Below are 22,331 nucleotides of genomic sequence, written 5' to 3'. Positions count from 1 at the left end.
TGGCACTTATACTTTTTTGAGGGAGTACTTAAGTTCTCCTTCACAAAAATTAATTCTTTTGACTAACTACATTGATTCCATATAATGGTTCAGTGGACTAAAGTGAAATGAATATCATTTACTAAAGTAAATAAAGTAAATTTAAATTAATTGAATGAGACACATTTACAATTATAATCCATTTTCATATCTCAATGTTAAAACTTACTGAAAGTCTACCTGTTTGAAGTCAAAGGAAGCAGAACCTTCCTAATCCAGCTCATAAAAATCTACTAGGTATTCCTGAGTCGACATACATGAAATCTGTACGAAATTTTGCTGGATGTTAGTGGCAGATGCAAATCCAAATATTAAATAGTTCCCAAGAAGAATGTAATTCCTTAATGATTTACAAGGAATGGATTTAAAAAGAGCTGTTTTATCTTTATTTAACACATTTTAAAATTAATGCAAACTGAATTTTCTACCAGCAATTGAAAATATGCAATATCATATAATCCAGAGGTTTGTTTCTCCATATGCAAGTTTAATCCTTTGTGGGAAGAAATTCAGGGTGTTCTGACCTAGACCCATTTTAGAATGACAGACAAATACAAAGGGAAAACAATTGACTCAAATGGGAAGATTTCTTTTACTGTGGAACTTTTAAATGAAGTTTTCTTCAGCCAATTTTCCTTAAAATGTGAAATTCTGGATGCTGGATTTTGAAATGGAGAAAAAAGCCTCCAGTTATATAAAAAAACTATTAGTTCACTGATGACTGAAGGTGGAGGTTAAAACCACTGATATTTATTTTGTCTCTGTCAGGTGGAGAAGCAAATTACTTTGTTAAATACAAAAAGACAGCACTGACAGGGAAAGAAAGGTTATATTTGAAAGCAGGAGGTGTGATTCTTTTGTGGGGAGGGAGAGCAGAGTGTGTGTGTCAACATTCCCAAATGGAGAAGCCAATCTTTGTGCTTAAAACAGTGATCTGGAACAGGAGCTGGGCCCTGTGATCAGCTCAGCTCCTGGTGCTTGGGGATGCTGTTTTGTAGCAAATGAATTGTGATTTTGTGATTCTTTTGGGGCTTTGTTCACAGTTACACCGAGGACCTTTAACACCCCTCTGGCAGCTCACCAAGCCCGCCAGACAAATATTCCTTCTGCATGAATAATGTTATCAAAAATATTGAAGAAAACCAACAGAAAATCAAACTATCAACATCCTCTCCTTGATCCAATTATCTGTCTCTAAAAAAAGGTTTTAACACCTCCCACGCTGAACAGCAGCTTCAGTAATTTGGCCATGATAACAGTGCATAATGAAGAGACACGAGGCAGTGATACGTGGTGACACGTCCCATTTTGTGTACAGGAAGAGTTTGGTTGAAGTAAATATCTTTTCTTTGTAGGTACCTTTCAGATTACTCACTATTATGTTGCTCATCCCATTAGTCTCGTGTAGTTACCACAGATGTTTAATTGCAGAAATTGTAAATGAGTGAATCTAGCATTCCTGAGGATGGAGATAGGAGATGAGGCTTTGCATCCTTGGATTTTTTTTGATGTTTGTGGTGTATTTCAAGATGGGGAGTAAACTGTGACTAAGGTGTAGAACAAAGGATTGGAAGGTTTGGTTATTTAACTTCTACCAGTGACTAGTTCACAGCCAACCTTAAGTGTCCCTTCATTATAGAACAGTGCTCTAACAAGTCCCTGTAATAATATGCTGCCATAATGCCCCAGATGATATTACAACACGATGTTTTATCAGAAAATTACATCAAAGGCCCAGCATTCAATTATGATAGGCTGGGTTGGGAAATCAAGCAGCCTGCTGTGCTGAGGTGCGATGAATTGTTTTCAGCAGTGAAATGAGAACACCCTTGCACTGTAGACCTGCCGGGAGGCTACAAAGGAAGGTTTAAACTTCATGTAGCTGCTATCCATCTCAACAGTTTTCTGTGTGGAGTTTGCATGAGGTCAGTGGCAGAGCTCAGAAGTAGCTCAGACCCAAGGCTCTGCAAGGATCAGGGCATGGGATCTACCTGTGTTACACCACAGGAACACAGTGTTTGTTTGGTGTTGTTTGAATAACCATCACTACAAAGTGTGGCTCTGACCTCAGCTGCAAGGAGCCACACTGTCCCCATGCCATGGTGTCCATGCTCATGGGAGATGGCATAGAGTGAAGGATAAATTACTAACTTTACTGTTTCCACTGGATATTTACAGCACATACAGAAAAAGACCCAGCTTTGTCATCACCAGCCTCAGTACTACAACAGCAAGGAGCTATTTAAATGGACATGGTGGCTGATTGTACATGAAAAAATTATGTCATAAATATTATGTATTGTTTATAACATATCACTAATTTTAAAGGGAAGGGATCACATTTTGCCTGCCATCATGACATCCACATACAACCAGACAAATAATATTCTGGGATTATTTTAGAGAGTAATTCATTATAAATAGGATAATGAATTAGTAATAATTTACTAAAGCAACAAAAGAGATGATTGTATTCAATTTATTATTCAAGTAAAATATTTCCTTTGGAAGGAAAACTAATTAGAATGTTTCAAAAAATATGGGTCATTTGGTAACATAATTAGTGTCTTCAACCAGACAGAAGATAGCAGACTGAGGTTACCACACACTTGGTAAGAATAGTTTGATTCAAGTATATCCCCATGGTAGAACAAATTCAGAGGGACAGCGGGGATTTAGGATTGTGTTTTGTCTTCCTGGACACCATGTTCCAAATACTGCTTTGAACACAAAACTTTCCTTTCATGTATTCCCAGGGGTGCACTCATTGTACATTTATCTGGACAATCTGTGCTCCCAAAGTCATTATATAATCTTGACATAATTAGCCTTTTTGTTAAATTATTTGGAAAACGGAAATCAGGTTTGTTAGTCATATGGTATTTCCCTGTTTCCTCACTGCAGAGCGCTCTGATTGCTTAGGATTAACACTTGCATTTATGCTGCTTAGAGCTGACACCTCATTTTCATGTACTCCAAGTTCAGCATAATCACAGACCTAAACGAGAATAATCTTTATTTCTAAACCCCGCTGGTATCAATAATTCAACAAGGTCACCTCCAGCCTTGGAAACGCTCGGGCTGCAGAGGGAGGGTGGTGTGCCCGTCCCAGTGTCTGACCTGGGGCTCATCAGCCCCGCAGAGCAGCAGGAACGGGCCGAGCTCATCCCGAGGGATGGAGCAGGGGCTGCGCTTCCCATGGCTGATCCCAAGGGATGGAGCAGGGGCTGTGCTCCTAAGGCTGATCCCAAGGGATGGAGCAGGGGCTGTGCCCTGCAGGGCTGATCCCAGAGGATGGAGCAGGGGCTGTGCTTCCAAGGCTGATCCCAGAGAATGGAGCAGGGGCTGTGCTCCCCAAAGCTGATCCCAAGGGATGGAGCAGGGGCTGAGCTCCCCAAAGCTGATCTCAAGGGATGGAGCAGAGGCTGTGCTCCCCATGGCTGATCCCGAGGGATGGCAGCAGGGGTTCTGTGCTCCGTAGGGCTGATCCCAAGGGCTGCCCGGGCTCTCTGCTCCCGCAGGGCCGGTCCCGGGGCAGCTCTGAGGGGCTACACGCCCGCCCCGGCCCTGAGGGGACACTCAGCCGCCAGGGGGAGCCGCTCCCGCTGCGCCCTTGAGTCCTGCGAGCGGGCTTGGCCAAGTCCCGCCTTCCCCGCCCCGCCCCCCCAGCCGGTTGGCGGCGCTAGCCGTCAATCCGAGGGACGCCCCGCCCCCTCCAGCCGTTCCGAGCGCGGATTGATTGGCAACCGCGCGCCGCTGCTCTCGCGCCGCAGCCTTCCCCCGCCCTAGCTCGTTCTCTGCAGACCGATTGGCTGATATGGTTGTCAATCACGGATTAGCCCCTTCCCAACCAGTGGAGCCGCCTCCTGAGAGCGAGGCGCGGTTTGATTGGTGCTTCGGGCTGTCAATCAGCGGCGCGCCCCGCCCCGTCGCGGTCAGGTAGCCCGGAAGATGGCGGCGGCGGCGGCCGGTGGGGCTCTGTGAGAGGAGCGGCGGCGGGGCCGATGCCGCGGAGTCGAGGGGCGGCGGCTGCCGCGGGGGCTCCCCGGAGTCGCTGAGAATCTCGACCCCCTCGTTCGGCGCCGGGCCTCGGTCCGGGAGCGGACGGCATGCGGCAGCGCGGGGGGCTCGGCGGGAGCGCCGGGCGGCGGGGGGGCGGTGGCCCGCGGCTCCTCGGGCCGCGACACCTGCTCGGGCTCGTCCTTCTGCTGTGGCCGCTCGCGGGGAGCGGCGAGGCGGCTCCGCTGCCGCCAGCAGGTGCAGGTGAGCGCGGGGGAGCGGGGCCGGGGGCGCGGCTCCGCGGCGGGGCCCGGGAGCGGCGGCACTGCGGGTTTCCGAGCCCCCGTCCCTCCCCCGTGCTGCGGGCACGGCTCCGCCGAAGCGTCGGGAAGGGCACGGCGGGCGGATGGGGCTCCCCGGCTGTAGGTCACGGCTGTGCCGCTGGCAGCGGGCGATATCCCGCTGTGGATCGCTCAGAGCCTGACACTGAGCTGCGGGATTGTACTGTCTGTGTTTACCGCAGACCTTCTGCCCGTAGTGCTGCTGCTTTTGCCTGCTCTGGGCTCGGCGGGGTTTTTCTGTTTTCTGGCTCTGCCTGTGAATCACCGGGACTCCCGTTCCTGGGTGGAGGCTCCTCGGGGCAGACGGCACTTCCCTGTTTTCCGGTCAGATTAGTCGGATTCCCCCCCGGCCCCCCCGGGCCCGGCTCTCTAAATAGTCCTGTAGTTCACATTTATTTCTCTCGTATGTCAGGTAACGCTGAGTTCCTTCGATTTTCCTGCTTATTTTCCTGTTTGTCTTAAAGGCACAAACTAAACAATATGTCCTCGCAGTCGTAGGACTGACTGATCAGAGGTTTATTAGGATTCACAGGTACCAGCTATGTGTTTGATTAATTTTTATTGTTGGTGTTTCATTGGGACTTGGAAACATAACATTGTATTGGGACTGAATTTTGTGAGGGCTGGGTTGGTTGCAGTGTGTGCTGAGATTCCCTTTTAGCCGTGAGGAGTTGTACAGCTTAACTAGACGAGATGTTGAGGGAGGAGCAGGAGCAGTGGGGAGGGAAAGATACGAAGCACAAAGATTAGGTAATTTGGCTGCTCTTCCACACCAAGTATCAGAACTGGGAGTGGAACCCATACTTCCTTTATTTTTGGACCTGTGTCTCTTTCCCAGTTTTTCCTTCCCAGAACATTTATGAATTCATAAGTCACTCCATCAGCTGGCTTTGAGCTCTTTCATGCTTTGTGTAAAAGTGGACTTCTGAAAAAGAGAAAACTCAGTCAAATCTTTATTTCCTTTGATCCTACATGATAATATTTTCATTTATAAAATACTTCAGGTTTATCCAAATAATATTAATTTGGAAATAATATTAATAAGGGAAGACAGCAGAATCAGTTCTGTATGAAGGTTTTAATAATGTCTTTCCTGGGTCTTACTTTCCTTGAAATGCAGTTAATTTTCCTATTTAAAGGGAAATGTCAAATGTCAATTTTTTTTAAATACAATTTTCTCTTTTCTATGAGGACTATGCATGTACCTTACACAGATGGGAGAACAAAGCATAACTTCCATGGCAGTGGTAAAAAGCTTTATTCTCAAAACAAAAAGCTAATTGGACAAATTGCAGGACATAGTATTAAAGTGTTGTTGTTGTTTTTTTTTAATTCTATAATTTAAAAGGTGTGCTGACTGCAGTACTGCTAAGAGAAATATTTCTGATGCTGTGATATTGGGCTCATACAACATGAATGAGACCCTGTAATTTTATCCGTAGGTTTTGGTTATATTTAGGCCACAGCATGTATACATGGGATGTTAGCTCAGGTTCAGCCAACTGTCCAGATGCTGTCATGGGAGTGAGCTCCAGGAAATGAAGCTGCTGCTTTCTCCTGTGTCTTTGCCATGTAAGAGACCATGTATTTGGGTTATTTTATTGATGGATATTTAGGATTGAAACTTTAGGGCTTCATTAGGTGCCTTTTCCAGTTTCACTGGCATCACTTCTGCTGGGAGGATTTCCTCCTGCCTGAGATAATGTGTGCCTGGTGGCTTTGAGTGCAACAGGTTCTTAGGCTGCAGCATGTCCTGTACCATCACCTGTGTGAGCAGCAGCAAGTGGGGAAAGCTACAAGGCCTTTGTTTTTCTTCCTTCCTGTGAATGACAATGAGACTGGGTCAGCTTGAACCTTCTCTGTTATTCTGGACAGGTTTTAAACCTGTCTGAAGACAAACCTGTGGTGTTATTTTGCAGGGTTAGGAGTGATGGGTTGTGTTTAGAAACAATTCAGCCACATTGTGAATGTCTCTCCTGTGTCCCATGACAGGCTGCTTTGATTTCCTCTGCTGGGGCTGGCAGGGGGCTGTGGGCTCCGTTCTGGACCTTGGCAGTTCTTGCAGTTGACTGTGACACTTGGTCTGAGACACAGGGATTGGAAACTTGAGAGGAAATTAATGGGCTTTTCATAGAATGATTACTAACTGGTTTCAAAATTGCTTTAGAATCCCACAATTCTTCACTTAGCAAGAATGGCTGCTTCTTTGGCAATGGAGAAACATTTTTGTGTGTTGCTTGTAATAGGAAAGATGGGATCCACAGAAAAGGGAGGAAAGTGCCTGTAGTTATTGTAAGGAATTTTATAGAATCTTTCATGAAGTATACCTGTAATAAATTCTCCTGTGGGGAGGAAGCTGGAATGCTGGAAGTGGTGATGGGCAGGTTCTAGCAAGACTAGATTGGATTCCTTGAGCAAAACTGCTCCAGTTTGTGGGCATGCAGTGGAAGTTTGCCAGCCTGGGTGCCTGGGAGCTGTCAGGTGCCAGGGCCCTGATGGAGAGGAATGATGCTGCTTTTCTCAAGTGTGGCTTCAAATTGCTTGCATTGACAAGGTGTTCTGTAATTTTTTTTTTATCCAACAATAAGGAGAGAAGGTAAAGGAAATCAAGCTTGAACTGTTTCCTTGGTAAGGTTCATAGCAATTGTTTAGGAAATATGAAAAAACAAGCTGTTGGAGATGCTGCTGCCTAAAAATACTTTACCCAACTTAGATTTAATTTATTCTGGGAGTGGAAAAAAAGGATACTGATATGTACTGTGCTAGTTCTGAACTTAGGGTTTGACCTTATCCTGGAGGTAAGAGCTGGGGCAGTTGTGCTGGAAAGGAGTTTCAAGGCTGAGCTGTTGAAGTTGGCTTTCACCTGCAGAGCATTGGGGATTTTCCCCAAGTGCCACAGCCTAACGTGGCTCCCAGTCCCAGCTGTGTGGCTGCAGGAAGGACATTTGGGCACTGCCTTCCTGCAGCAGTGTTTAGCAGCATCACAAACTGCCATGGCTGCTTTGCTGTGCTAAAGCTGCACATGTACATTCAGGCTCCCAGTTCTGACTTGGATTTCCAGATTTCCATACTTGACCTTAATTCCACTGAGCATCTGAATCAAGTGTGTGTGTGATGTCAGACTAAGTGTTTTCATCATCTCTGTGCTCAGTGAAGTCTTTGCAAATACAAAGAAGAGGGACTCAAAAATACTTTTATTATCTTGTAGAACTTGAATAGGTGGTGGCATTTTAACAGGTGTGTTCAGTTTCACACTTGTGATGACTGCACAGTCTGATCAGTTGAGTGAGGAGCTGGACTTGGTGCCTGCATCATTGCTTTTTGAGAGCCTTGGCCTTGGCCAGTTGGGTGTCAGTGGCAGGGAGTCTCTGCTGGTTGACTTGGTCATATAGGATCCAGGAGGAGATTATTAGAATTTGGTATATAATATCCAGAGATGTTCATCTGGAGTATCTAAATATTCATGCAGCTGTATGAATCTGAAGTGTCTAAATATTCAGTCAGCTGGCCTCAGATGACAAGTAAAAACTTTGAGATGAAGTCACATTTTTTTGTTTTGCATGAAGATGAACTCTGTAGTACATACATACTCCTGGGAAAATTGTTGCTTTTGAGTTGCTTTGGCTTGATGTTTTACTTGGAGCTCTGTCAGACTGGGGCCAAGTTGCAGTTGTGGCCTGTGGTTTGGTACAGTGTAAAATGTCTGTGACTTGCACACAATGAGAAAAGCCCTTTTCCAAGTGTATGCAAGTTAGCAACTCAAATCACTGGAAGTTAAGAAGAGTCTTGCTTTTACAGTGGGGATTTTAATTGTGGTCTGTGCCTTTCATGGGAATTGTCTATGCTTCCTCCCTTTCAAGCTGAATTTGTTTACTTGGCCCTGTATTTCATTTTATAGTTTCTGTCCCAGGAACTAAATAATCATAGAACTAAACAAATTGAACTGGAAATTTGTCTTTTATCTTTCATTTGTATCTGTGAGGTTGAGGTAAGAAGCCAGCCCTGACTCTGGCCTGCAGGGATGTTCCACACAGAGCTTTGTTCACAGCCTTGCTTTGCTTTCTCTGCCTGTGGCTGTAAAGTGTCTGGACTTTGCTACAACTAAAGAGTCCTCATAGCACGAGGTCACTTTCTGAAGCAATTTCTCATGTCTGGAATGCTTGGGTGTATTTAGTAATTCCCCAGGTATCATTGCAGCATATTAAGATAGCGATGATCAGAGAGTGTTTGAAGGTTTGTTGGCACAGCATCAGGTGCTGGGCATTGGTTTGAAAGGGCCCGTTGCTGGCTGCTGGTTGTGCCCCTGCATAAAAATAAAAAAGATCCACCATTCTGGATAGGTAAATATGATTGGGAGTAATTTTCTGGGTGCTTGCTGTAGTCTGGTTCCAGTCACTGTTCACACACAGTTTATCTGCGTGGGATAAAGGGACCTCAGGCTGTGTAATGCCAGAGCTGCAAAAATCCCAGTTCTGTTTCAGCACTAACACTGCAGCTCTGCAGCAGAAGGACAGCACATGGAGTACTGGAGTCCTCCTTAGCTTTTTATTTTGGGGCTGCCTTCCTGTTTGGTCTGGGCACTTAATGTCTGGGGCTTGATACAGTTCTGGATACAATTTGCAAAAGCTTCAATGCTTTTGTTACTCTGTATGAGCTCTTTGTTTTCATTGTTCTGCTGTTATGAAAGGTCTTGAGCAACGTCTAGATACAAGAAACATTTTGTCAGCTTTTATAAGCAGAAATGTGCAAAATGTGTCAGGATAGTCCTTTCAGGCTGCACGTGTGCTTTAAGTGCTGTCTGTAGCAAGGTGCCATATACAGCTTAGGCAAGGTAGTGGTGGGGAGCACATTGTCAGGAAAATGTCTTCTGAGTGATTTTCAGCATGAAATGCTGTGCAAAGTAACACCTTGTCCAACACTGCTGCACTTACAAAAGTTTCCTTCCTGATAAGAAAACATCTCTGTAGTGACTTAACAGTGACATGACTCTTTTGGGACTGCCACTGCAGCGTGGTATGAAAGATGTGTAGAAAATAGTAACAGGAGATTTTTTTAGTGCTGACTTTTAAGCTTTCAGCCTGTAGAGCAGATCCAGTTCTCCAAAATCAATCACTTTCTCGATGGCCTCTTCTGCCCAGGGATCCTTTAGCAATGAATAGGGATGAGAAATAGATCTAATAAGCTCTTTTTACAAAATGCTGCTGCTTCCTTTCTCTCCTGCATTTCTTAACTCAGCTGTACTTGGAGTTGGAAAGGCATCAGCTATAAAATCAAGATTCTGGAAAATCCCATCACATGAAAGTTGCATTTATGGATTTCTTTCCCGTGAACTGAAATTAGTCTCTTCAAAGGCATTGTATCTTAATGGCTTGTGTTGCTGTCACATGGTAGGAGAAAGAGATACTGTCCTTTTGGTTTCCATGCTGCAGATAATGCTTTTCTGGTGCTTGGAGGAACCATGATGTGTGATCATCTCATGCTGCTTTGAATTATTATGGTCTATCCTGTGTTAAAAAAACCCCAAACTGCAACTCCTGTGCCTTGTTGTATAGCAGATGAAAAATAAAAAAAGTACTTGAGAAGGAATTGTCAAAACCATCATCTAGCAGTACAGAATAAAGTGTGCTCAGCAGAATTTTGTGAGTGTATGTACATATATGCACATACATGCAATTAAGAGTCAGTGATACATTTGCAAGAGGATAATGCTACCCAGATTTTCCAGAAACACTGCCATGAAGGCATAAGGCACATAATTATTTAACATGGATATTTTTTGCCTTGTCTTAAGATGCCTTTGTGCAAACATGAGATTCTAGCACTGAAACTTCAAACAGATCTCACTCTGTAAACACTTGAAGTAGCAGCCTATATTTAGTGCTTATTAAAATTGAGCAGTATGCTGTTATGTGAGTAATTCTCTGCCATTACTGGGAAGACTTGTAGGATAATAGAATAAGGTCAGTAATGTAAAACTAATCCCAGCTCAGAGTTGTGCTGGTTATTGACTGTTCAGCCAATATGCAGGCCAGGACAAGTGCTCAGGAGCAGGAGGAGCAGAGCAGTGCAGTTCTGGGATGCTGTGCTCCAGGAGATCCAGCATTGCCCTGGATATTCTTGCCTTAGGGTATGGAGCATGTGCCACCCTAACACACTCCGTGGATTTAAGCACATGCAGAAGAAACTCATTTAAAGCACATTGTAAAAGCATTTAGGGGAACATGGAGTAAAGTAGTTTGAAAAAAATATTGGCTTATACTGCAGGATATACTCCTGTTCTTTTTAAGGACAAAAGGACAGAAATAATTTGCCAAGAATTCTTGACGTAGAATTACACATCCAATTGTGATATGAAGTAGCTAAGGTTTCTTCTTGAAAATATTGTAACTTATTACATAGGACGGTGATATTTCAGGGTCATGTGTCCACAAAACATATTTAACTGTGCAACTGGCTTTTGGCACTATAGAAATATATCCAGAACTCAGGATAGGTTGGAGGAGTGTCAGAGGCGTTTTTATTGTTTCATGGGGAACACTCTGTAAGAAATGGCCTTGTTGCTGTCTTTGTTACTCTTTTTGCTGATGTTAATTGTTGTAAAGAAGAAAAGCTGTTGGCTTTTCAGGAGAATTGTCTCTGCCTGTGCCTTGGCCTTTCATCCCCCCCACCTGCCCATGAGGGTCCTGGTGGAGTTCCAGGGTAAGGGAGGGATTGTCATGGACAGGTTGAGTAGAGGGATGAAATGTCTCCATTTCTGTCTAGAGGAATATGGGAACAGACTTGTATTTGACTTTTGAGTTTTTCCCCACACTACTGCTGAAGTCTTGTCATTTTACTTGTATCTTTCCAAGTGCCAGACTTTGATTTGGGCCATGTGGCACAATTCAGGTTTAGCCAGGAAATTGTTTTATTGACAAGCTGTTAGTTATGGCTTCTTGTTGTCAGAGAGGAAGCACAATTGTGCACAAGTAACTTGGATAGCTGTTGCTATAAGTCCCTAAGAGTTTTTTTTTTTCCTTGAGACTATATCTAGAAGTAGAATTTTTCATAGAAAGAATAATAAAATCAGTGATAAAGTGCTTTTGCAAAAGGGTACATAATAGTGAGGGTTACTCTTATTAGTAATGCATTAGACATTTGCATTATCCAATGTAAGGGTAGCAATAATGTCATGGGAAGACAGACTTTTGAAACAACTCTTCAGTTAATAATATTTTCAACAGTTTGTTCCAGGTTATTTGTAAGATAATAAACATTTGTGCTTTAGTTGAGTGTCTTAAGTACTAAGGATGTGAATGCTGAAAATTCCAGGTGTAGACTGAGAGATGTTAAAATTCCTTTAGCAGTGTTGTGTGTCTGTTCTTAGAGATTTGCTCACTGAAGGAACATTTCCAGTCTATTCCTGAAATACTCTGGGCATTTGGAACCATTTTAGATTTCACTAAGGTGCTGCCATTGTGTTGAGGACAGCAAGCCAGTGAATATCTGAGATCTTGGGGATGTTTCTTCCTGTAGTACTGGTACTGTACTGGTAATGGCCATTCAAAGCAAAGGGCTGATTGGAATTTGGAGTGTCTTTCTCACACTAAAATTCTCTTCATTTTATTTTCAAAAGAATGTCTGAAATGCAAATACCACTCCTTCAAAACTTCTGTTTGCTTGTGTTGTATCTCAGCTGAAGGTTGGTGATTTAAATGCCCTTCTAATGTGTTTTAAAGCCCATTGTGCTATAGCATTGCACAACTAAATAATGGTACTGCACCCATTTCTTCTGAAACTTAATCTTGAAAATGATGCTTTTTTTGGCTCAGTTGTTAAATGGAGCATAGCAGGAAAAAATTGAGATTACAGGAATGTGGTAACGAATGGAATGTGCTTGAGTTTGGTTGGGTTTTTTTTGTTGTGAAATGGAGGAGTTGCAGTGTCTGTTGTGCTTTACCTTGTCATACAAATCAGGCATTACACAATAGATGTGTCTAAAATAATTTTGAGTAGAGGTTTGGCTCAGTATTCTGCCTGTTACCTGCAGGCCATCTGAATTTATAAGCCTGGTTCTGTCTGTATGGTTTTGTGCTTATTAGTAGCAAACCTCTGAAGACTTCAGGGTGTAAATAAATGCAGGAGAAACTCTTTATGAGGGAAAGATAATGATCTGCATCTGACTTGTGGAGAGCTGGGTAGGAGTTGATAGCACTTTCCCACTTAATTGCTGGCGTAGAACAGAATGACAGCATTATTTAGGAAAGTTGGGATAGCTTTTAAAATCACATTTGTCAAAACCACTATAAATTAGGGTGATATTACACTTTTAAATGTGGTTGCTTTAATATTTGTTAAAAGCAGAGTAAGTAAACTGACAAAGTTTTGAAAGATGCCCTGGGTTCAGCTAGGGAACAGAATTAGATTTGGTCATTCATTAGTATTTTAAAGACTGTGCTGTTCTGACTTGGTGTCATAAAACAGCATCTTAGTTCATGATCATATAATTTGAGTGTGTCCAAGAGACAGTTTAAGTGACTGCTGTCATGCTGGATTTGTGCTGGAAATAGTTCTAGCTATTAGTGCCAGTTATATAGCTGCTCTTGAAAGGAAATGGGCTCTTGCTTATGCAGTGGGACTGTTGTTGCATAGCAACTACTGTGCTGAAAGCTTAAAATCAGATGCTCCCTTGAAGTTCACAGTGCCCCAATAATGCTTAATTTATCTGTGCCTGACGCTGCCTTTGTGGCAGTGGGGAACGCCTTTATGAGGGCACTGCTCCTGTCTGCAATGTGCATTTACTGCTCTTTCTCCCTGTGCTTACAACTCTGCAATCATGCATTTCTAGCCCAGTTTTCTGAAGGTGGAGACCTTAATAATGTGATTACTCACATTGAACCAAAACCAAGAGTTGAGGCATCCTGGCCTTTCCTAATCTGTGAAAGAAAGGCAAGCCCAGCATCCCTCATGCATGGGCAGCTCCACCTGGTCCTGTGTTGTGCTGAGTGGAGGCTGTTCCTTGACAAGTAACAGTAGATGGAATATTTGGCTAAGTTGGCACACTCATTACTTGTAATTAATGATACGAAAGGATGCCACAGGTGGATGACATGAGGGTATCTGAGTATCGGGGACAGACTGAAAAATGGGATAGAGAAGGGAAACAATCATGGAAAAAGAACCTGGGTTTCCTTAGATGTTGCATTTGGTGGTTGGAGATCTGTCCTATGAAGAATGGAGATGTAAAAGAAAGGAAGGTATAGGGAACCCTGGCCTATGGAAGTTACTTTGAAATGCTTTGTATGAAAATAACATTTTCCAGCCCTTGAAACGTTGTAATAAACTCTGCTGGGTGTGCTCTCAGGTCTGTGCTTGATCCTGAGAATGGCAGCACAGTTCATCATGGCTGTTTCCTCAGTGAGCCCCTTGGTGTGCTTGCCTGTGTGCTGCCTTTGACTTCTCATGTGCTGTGCTCAAATTTAGGCTGTAGTGAAGAGCTTGCTTGGGAAATGGCATCTTCAGAGGTGCTGAGGAATGTGCTTCAGTAGCTGCTAATTAAATATCTGCCTCAGCCAGGGCTTTCACTTGTTTGATACTGTGTACTTCTAAAAAGTGGGTAAATAACATAAATACATTTATTTAATCCTGTATAGCTTTGAAAGAACACCTGATTTCCTGTGCTGATAATTCAGGACCATCTAGGTGCCATTTTGGGATGGACACGTGCTGCACAGAGCTTTGTGGAGCTTTCTGTGGCGCTCACCTTGCAGTAACAGTGACGCAGCTGCATCATCTCCTGCTTATTTTAATACAGGGCTGATACAATCCAGGCCTCTTCCTCTGCCTCAAGTGGTTTGGATAGAGCAAAGCAAACCAGTCTAGACTGTTTGTATTAGCTGACTGGAAGCCTTTTACTGTTGGCATGTTAGAGAGAGTATTTTTTAATCTGTTTGGTGGTTCCTTTCCTAAAGAACAGATTCTCACTTCTGGGTGGATATTAAGATGCCTTAAGTTGTTACTGTATAGGGTTACAGCAAATATGGCAGGGTTTTAAACTACTGTGCTAAGTAAATCTATTAACTTCTCCAGAATATGTGATATTAAGAGTCTTAACTTCTGCAATAATTATGAAATTAAGTGTTTATTGGAGTTTATCCAGGTTTATATTAAAGTTATTTCAATTTACAATGTTTGTTAACAGGTTTTTTAATTTAGGAAAATTCCTGTGTGATGACTTTATAAAATGGTCCCCTGCATTCATTAGAATGGATTTCTTGCTGGTTGCTTTTTTCTGTCAGAACTATAAAATAAATGTCATTGCTTCATACTTCCACAATTTACAAACAAAAGGGTGTATTAAACATCTTCTATTTCCAAGTCATTTTCCCAAGCTCCAGTGAATTAATCATTGAATGGAAATAGTTGAAAAATGCAAATGAGGTTATACTGCAGCAGATTTTCAGCACTTTGTCACAAAGACCAGTTCCAATACTTAATCAGTAACTTCTGTCACTGAATATGTATTCATGCAAGCTATTAAAATAGCTTCACTTAAAATAAATTTTAGCCCAATTACAGGTTGCCATAATTTAATACTTAACTTTACATTAATTTTTTTTAAAAAATCTGCAAATTAAAAATATTACTTATTAATTACTATGTAAGAAACGTCAAAGTTTATCCAAACAGAGATGGGTTCTGTAATTCTTAGTAAATGGCTTTTACTTGTGTGAGTCATCAGGAATGCTGTTCTGTAACTGTTGCAGAAACTTGCCCAGGATAATTGGCATTTTTCTTGTATTAAAGCTTCTGTTCATAATTTTCTATGTGAAAATTGCCTTGTGCTTTTGGAAGTTTAGATGACTTCCATCTTACCAGGCCATTAATGAATTAATGATTAGCTCCCTTTTCAAAGGTGATCTTTGCTTTAAAAAAAAATAAAATCATTACTTTCTCCAGTTAATTGCTGCTCCTTCACACAGTTTCATTTCTAGGGAATTATGAGAGGTTAGGAGGTAGCATAATGAATATTTTTCTTTTCTGTATTCTTTCCAGGACACTTAAAAGAGATGGTTACATTATGGGGAGCAGTGTAACTTGCATGAAAGGCTTGGACTTTAGGCTTGATAAATGTGTAGTTTCTTTCCCAGAAGGAATTCCAGCAAAAAATCTTATCTTTTTCATATACAGTGTCTGAATACATGTGCAGTGTATCTAACATGTGCAATAAATGCAGCTTGTGATTGATAGTGCTCATTATGTCTCACTTTGAGTTAAATAAATATCTGACTTTATTGTACATAGCATCATCAGGAGCTTGAATCCTGCTAGCTGGATTTGCTAAGATAACTTGTAACTGCTGGGGGTCAGAAGTGGGGATCCATGGGAGTGAGCATGGCAATATTTCTGTTCATTCCATCTGTGCTTGTGCTGCTGGAGCTGGGATAGAGCAGGGCTGAGGGTTTGTGGGTAGAGGGGCCATCATGGCCAGCTGATGAACTTCTGGGGCACAAACCCCTGGCCAGGTATTGAACACAGCCAGCAGAACTGAGGGAAGGAAAGCAGCTTGAAGGCTGCTTCAGGTTTTGGTAGGGGCTGCTCAGAAAGGCCACCTGGAAGGTGATGGGGTGTTTGGAGCAGAAGGTTCTGCTGAGAAGGGAAATGTCCCCTCAGTTTGTGTGGGGAACAGGAAGTCACTGTAAAATTCATGTTAGCCAAAAGAGTGACTAGAAACCCAAAATAAAGTTTGATAGCATTTTTTGGTGTTTTATACACTTGGTGCTTTACACGTGCTCTCAAGGAGCTGCTCTGAGGGCCTCAGACAGCAGGAATGCTTTGTGTGAGTGGTGACAGAGCTTGTGAGCCTGAGCTCAGCGTGCAGGGACTGCCTTGGCCAGCTCTGCCAGTGCATGGAACATTTGAGGGGCTTCAGGAGTCTTGATCTTTACTGGGAGGAGTAAATTGGGATTGTGGTGGTATTAGGGGAAATCTGCATCTGTTCATTAGGTAGTCTGAGGTGAGCTGACTTCTTGTTTCAGTGAAATTGCTGGTGAGGAAGTTGTTTGGAAATAAAGTGTGGTGGGTTTGGAAAAGTGTCTGAAAAATTAATTCTAATTTGTAATAGCTGGTAATGTAATTTTAGTTGGTGGTGTTTTTTGGTCTTTTTTTGTTATTTGGTTTCAATTAGGAGTTGAAAGGAATTCCTTAAATTTTATCTGCAGCTATATTACCTGTGTCTGTTTGTTACAGTAATGTAGGTAATTAATGACTTCACAGAATGTTTATATTTGCAGTTCAGGTAATTTTTAATCTCGTAATTAAGGCTACTGAACACCTGGAGGAAGTAAACACATGTCAGTTGTTATCTCCCCTTTTTTCTTGTTGATGCTTAGAAATGGGAAAATATCCATTGTGTTACATAGAAGACTTGATTTAAATGGATATAAATTGTTCAATTAAGAGCCCTCTTCAGAGATACTTTGTTCTGCTCAGAATTATGACTAAAAGCTGGTGAGTGGCCTCACATTGTTGTTGATCTGTGGTTGAACAATGCTCAGTATCTGCAGTGAAGTATTCCCAGTCCCTAATGGAGTTAGAATGCCAAAGCTATTGTGGGAACTAGAAACAGAAACCCTTGTTTGAAAACCTTCCATTTTTGCTAACTTTTATTTTTGTTGTATAGGTAATAGTCCTAATTGTGCAGAAAATGTGACCTTCTGCAAGTGTGCTGACACTTTAAAGCAAGATTTTCATTATGTCAGTTTAGTCTTTGCATGTAATTAAGTAAATATTCTATAAGTGTTCAGTGAAACATGATGAAAAGCTTTTTCTGCAAATCTCTCATTTTTTGCAGTTTTTTGAAGGTTTAAGAGGTAGGTGGCCAAGTTTGTGTCCCTTGACAAGTGATCAATTTCTGCTTTTCTTGTTTTTGAGGCTTCATTTACACCCTGTCTGTTGCCAGACATTCCCATTGATACTCAAATGCTCTCCTGAAATCCAGTCAGTCCAGGTCACCTGACATTGTTGCACTCTGGCAGTGATGTAATAGCTAAATGCATTTTAATCAGGTGTGGTCCAACTGCTCCTGTGATCCCTGTGGCAGTACCTGTTTGATAAGAAACAGCAACAGCAAAAACAACTCCTCCAGATGTGTGCTCTGGTCTCCTAGGGAACCACATGTCTTTGTTCTCTACCGAAGATGAAAATAGGAATGAAAATAGGTTTAATACCCCTGGCAATAACTTAAGATTTTCCTAAAATGCCATTTGAGGCTTTTGATCCCATGAGTAATAACCTGGCTTAATATCAGGAGATGTGTTGTAGGATGTTTATGTATAAAATTTTGGGAAATTATTTGAAGTGTTTGTAAAACAGCTGGAAATCTAAAGTTCCTGAAATGAAGGCAATCACCTGGTGAATCACAAAGACCAGAAATGGTGTGGAGCTGATTCCATCCATTGCTCTTGTGACAGCAGCTTGTGTGTTTGGCAGGCTGTCACAAATGCATCTATTGAAAGAGAGAATACTGTCCTGTAGTGATATATTTTACATTTTGTGCAGTTTAAGTGAGGATTTCTTCTAGCTGCCTCTTCCTGTAGGTCTTGTGTTTTAGCTCTTGGGAAATATCTTCCAAAAGACCAGATTTCTACTCTCTGTGTTTGGATATTTGTATTAATTTATTGAGTTAAACATAATCCCAAGACTTGGTGCTATCACTGTTCATCATAAACTTCAGCAAATCACTTTGGCTGAGGCCTCTTAGCTGGGAACAAGTGAGTCCAGAATGGTGCAGGAGGTGGTGAAGCACAGATGTATTTTGCCAGTTTGTCCTCTCTGTTCAGTTTCTTCTTAGCTTTGATCACATCCATGGGATTCAATGTTCAGACTCCCATTTTTAAATAAATGCAGGTGGATAATATGTTTTGAAGGAACTTTTTGGGGTGCTAAACATATTTATATAATACTGTATACATGTTTATTTCTAGGAGAAGGAGCTACAGCAGAAGTTCCTTCATCTTTTGTGATTCTGTCTCTGTGCACTCTGGTAGTCCTGGTCATTCTGCTGGCAAACTGTGTCTCCTGCTGTAAAGACCCTGAGATAGATTTCAAGGTAAGGCCTGAAGTGATCAGGGTGTGTACAGGTGATGTTCTCAGCTGCATCCTGCTACCCAGAGCCCTTGCTGAGAGTTCTCTCACTCTGCAGTGTCCCTGTGCATCCGGGAGCAGCAGTGTCTGTGTCCCTACAGCCTGTGGGTTTTAACTAGCTGCTCCCTGCTGCACTAAGGATCTTTAATGTCTTTCCAAAATAATAACTAGCTATCAGAATTAGTAATAAAAGTTACACCTTTGAGGCAATCTGCTGTAAATAACCTTCTTGTTGGTTTTCGGAGTTTTGTTTTTTCTTAGTCTGCAGATTGGGTTTGTCAAATAAGAACACTGAAGATGCATATCCACTGTTGCAAAACTCTTGAGAAATTGTCATCAGAGAATTGTTACTTTTGGAACATCTGTAATCAGTGTTCTTAAAATTGAGTTTTGCTCTCGTTACTAAATGGAGAATATTTGGCCTCAGCAGTCATGGTAATTCATGCAAAGCCAGGGCTAGCATTTCAAGTGAAAACAAAACAAAGCAAAAAAACCAACAACACCAACAAAACCCAAACCACTAAACCCACAAAAACCCAACTAAGCAAAAACCCCTTGATTATTAAAAGCAATGCTTTAATATCCTAAAGACAGCAATTAATGGAAAGTAAGGAATAGAACACTAAATATCTGTCACCATTCTTGGAAAAAAGCTCAACTTCCTTAGCAGTGCTCCTTCAAACTGAAAGAAATGTATTAGTGCTTATTTAAAGGCAAGGATCAGCTTGTTTACGAAGGCTTCTTTTGTTTAGGAATTTGAAGATAACTTTGATGATGAAATAGATTTTACACCTCCAGCAGAAGATACTCCATCTGTGCAGTCTCCAGCAGAAGTGTTTACTCTTTCAGTTCCCAATATTGCTTTACCAACTCCCTCCCAGTTTCCATCTCGTACAGGTAAAATTCTGGGTTGCAGTGCAAAAACAAAAGTAAGCATTTCAGTGTCTAAAATGGAGTGTGGCTGTTTGTTTGATTTTACTGTAATAAATAACTTGTTAAGAATTTCCATAAACTGAGCCAATGTATTTTGTAGGGTAAATGATATAAGGGACCTATTAGTTGTAAGACCTTAACCTGTGGCAGGGTAAGAGCTTAAGAGAACAAAACTGCCTTAAAAGCCCCTCTCTAGATTGCTGTCATTGTATCTCTATGTACCTAAAGGGTTTGAGGTACCTTGGGACATTAGTGACTGCTCTTTAGTGCTTTTCTTCATGGCTAAGTTGTCATTGGATTTTAACCACCACCCTTAAATAGAAATAAGAGTGAATCCTTTGCTTGACAGCAGTGCTGCTGCTCAGCTGCATCCCTTCCTTGATGTCACTGGAGGCTATTTGTGCTGTAAATGTGATCTGGGTAGGACAGAGCATTAGGTTTCATCCCCCTGTGTGGAAGGGGTTTTGGAATGTATTCTTTAAAATACAATTTTTGTAAAAGGAAACTTAAGCATCTTATCGTGTTATAAGCAGAGTTTAGCCTGAAGTACTTACTCTCATTTTGTGCTGTTTCACATAATTTTACATACTTCTTGGGTTGCTTGATCATTACATGTCCAGGGAAGCTTCTAGTAAAATTCCTGTACAAATTTCAAGAAACAGTGTGCCTTTAATACAAATGACACAGTTGTACAAATGACTCAGTATTCAAAGAGCTGGGGAAAATTGAGTGAAAAATTTTGTCAGCTCTTCTGTGTAGCCATAATTGTTCCAATGAAGCTGTCACAATGAGTGTTTTGCCAGAAGGAGGGCAATGTGCCTGAGTACTTGGATAAAATGTGGTTGCACTGCTGGGGCCTTCACCATGCTTAGGAGCACATTTCCAGTGATTTATACAGCTCTGCTCTTCCAGTACCACAATTCTGCTCTAAATGGAGTTTATGGAAATAAATTGTGGGCTAGAGTTCTCAGAGAAGAAAAGGTTTTTTTAAAATCAATTAGTGCTCCTCACCAATTGCCAGCAGAGGGATCAACACTGCTGAATCTCTTCTGGTGAATGAGGTCTGCCATTGTTACTGCCCATCCTCTGCCAAGATCTGGGTTTCTTTTCTGTCCTCCTCTCTGGGCTCTTGTGGTGAAGTATTTTTAGTTGAAAAATGTCCTCCTTCCAGATGACAGCTACAAATAGGGCAGTTGTGCTGAAGAATAAAGCAGGCAAACCTTTTCTCTTGAAATGGTAACTCTGTATAACTATAGTTAAGATATACAAACAATGAGTTTTGTCTTGGTTTTCTATTTTGTTTACATAGGAGACTTTTGTAAGTAGGTTATTTTCTCTACCCTGATACAGGCAATAGTACAGTTTTATATTGGAAGCAGAACTTGGCCCTTTTGCTTTCTTGCTGAGTATGTTAAAAACCTAAATTCATGTTAAAAACATGTAAATTGACATTTCATCAGGACAGTTGCTGTGGTTTTGTTGGGGATGTGTTCTGGTGGAGTTTAGAAGCTGGACCTGAGAAAAGTTTCACTTGAGTGCTGTTGTCACAACATTACCTTCCTATTTTATGTACATCTGACTGGGGTTTGGTGCTCCCAGCTGGGTATAAATCCTGCAGAAGCTTGCACTGCTTCCTCAGCAGTTGCCAGCTTTGCCCATCTGAGTGTTTGATAGTGTTACCTTTGTTTCCTTGTGTGACAGATGGAACAAAGTCTCAAGTTGCACGTCAGAGTCTAAACTACATCCAGGAAATTGGAAATGGCTGGTTTGGAAAGGTGAGGAGTTATCTCTTCATATTGCACAGATTGAGGCTTATTCTCAGGTGACTAGGCCTCTGTATTTACTTTAAAATGCTACTCAAGAAAGAAAAAACCATAAAAAATTTTAGTTGACATTTAGATATTTCCTTGCATGCATTTTTTAGCTGTAATCACGGCACTAATCTGTGCTTTTTAAATTTACCTGTAGATTCTTACTAGACAGTAGTTAGACATTTCATTTCCATGGATTTGATTTCATACACTCCTGTTTTTACCAATTCTTTTTAGGAAAAAAAAAAGTAAATAAGTGGTCTTCACTAGAAAATGTTTTCTGAAAGCTGACTTGTAGATTAGCTGTCAAGATTAAAGTCTGTGTATTTAATTATCAAAGTTCTGTTTGTGTTTGTAAAAAAGCCAGGAAATCTTTCCTGCAACATGTTTTTAGCTCTTGTTTTTCTTTAAAGGAAGACTACAAATGTTTTTCCCCTCTGATTTAAGACAAAATCTCTTTCAGGTTCTCCTTGGAGAGATCTACACAGGCACTAGTGTAGCAAGGGTAATAGTGAAGGAGTTAAAGGCAAGTGCAGGTCCCAAGGAGCAAGAACAATTCTTAAGAAATGGAGAACCATATTAGTAAGTAATGTTTCACAGCTTTATTCTGCTGCAGATAAATTATGAATTTTGCTTTTGTTCAGTGTTATTGTCTCTACTTGCCCTCCCATATAACTGTAATGTTTTTCTTTAAAATGTGAAATGCACTCAACCCAAAGTGAGCAGAGGTTGTGTTCACATAACTCAGTGTGCTTTACCTTGCCTGGGTGTGCTGTAAAGGCTTGGTCAGTGAGGAGCTTTCTCTTCTTGGTGCTTTCTGACATCCTGGCTGTATTTGCATTTAGGCTTAGGCTGTTCTGCTGCATTGGCACAAGGGGTTTTGGAGCAATTTTGGAAAAGTAACTGATCTGGCTGGGAACTAAGCTGGCTAAAAGAAGGTTTATCTTGTAGCCAGCTCTGTACCTTGGTGTAGTTCATGAGTTGCATGCTTTTATTTTTGGTATGAGGGGTTGTGGGAGGATGAGTGTGACTCTCATGTGGCAATCCTGGCTTTTGTGGGATTGAGATCCTGTGAGTTTTGGCT

At 41.7% G+C, this 22,331-nt stretch overlaps 1 protein-coding gene across 1 annotated transcript in view; it reads left to right on the top strand.

The window, feature by feature from the left end:
• Nucleotides 1-3,946: 3,946 nt before the first annotated feature.
• The window catches only part of LMTK2 (lemur tyrosine kinase 2), a 41,406-nt gene continuing 23,021 nt past the window's right edge, over nucleotides 3,947-22,331 (top strand). The window contains exons 1-5 of the mRNA XM_005487363.4: nucleotides 3,947-4,302; nucleotides 18,344-18,468; nucleotides 19,256-19,400; nucleotides 21,138-21,211; nucleotides 21,711-21,829. Of these exons, the coding sequence (XP_005487420.2) occupies nucleotides 4,149-4,302; nucleotides 18,344-18,468; nucleotides 19,256-19,400; nucleotides 21,138-21,211; nucleotides 21,711-21,829 (617 nt within the window). The 5' untranslated portion in view covers nucleotides 3,947-4,148. The remainder of the gene's footprint in view (nucleotides 4,303-18,343; nucleotides 18,469-19,255; nucleotides 19,401-21,137; nucleotides 21,212-21,710; nucleotides 21,830-22,331) is intronic.

This window comes from Zonotrichia albicollis, chromosome 16, assembly GCF_047830755.1.
Source record: "Zonotrichia albicollis isolate bZonAlb1 chromosome 16, bZonAlb1.hap1, whole genome shotgun sequence".
Classification (NCBI taxonomy): Eukaryota; Metazoa; Chordata; class Aves; order Passeriformes; family Passerellidae; genus Zonotrichia; species Zonotrichia albicollis.
The sequence above is the reverse complement of the archived record's forward strand: the minus strand, read 5'-3'. Positions and strand labels throughout refer to the sequence as shown.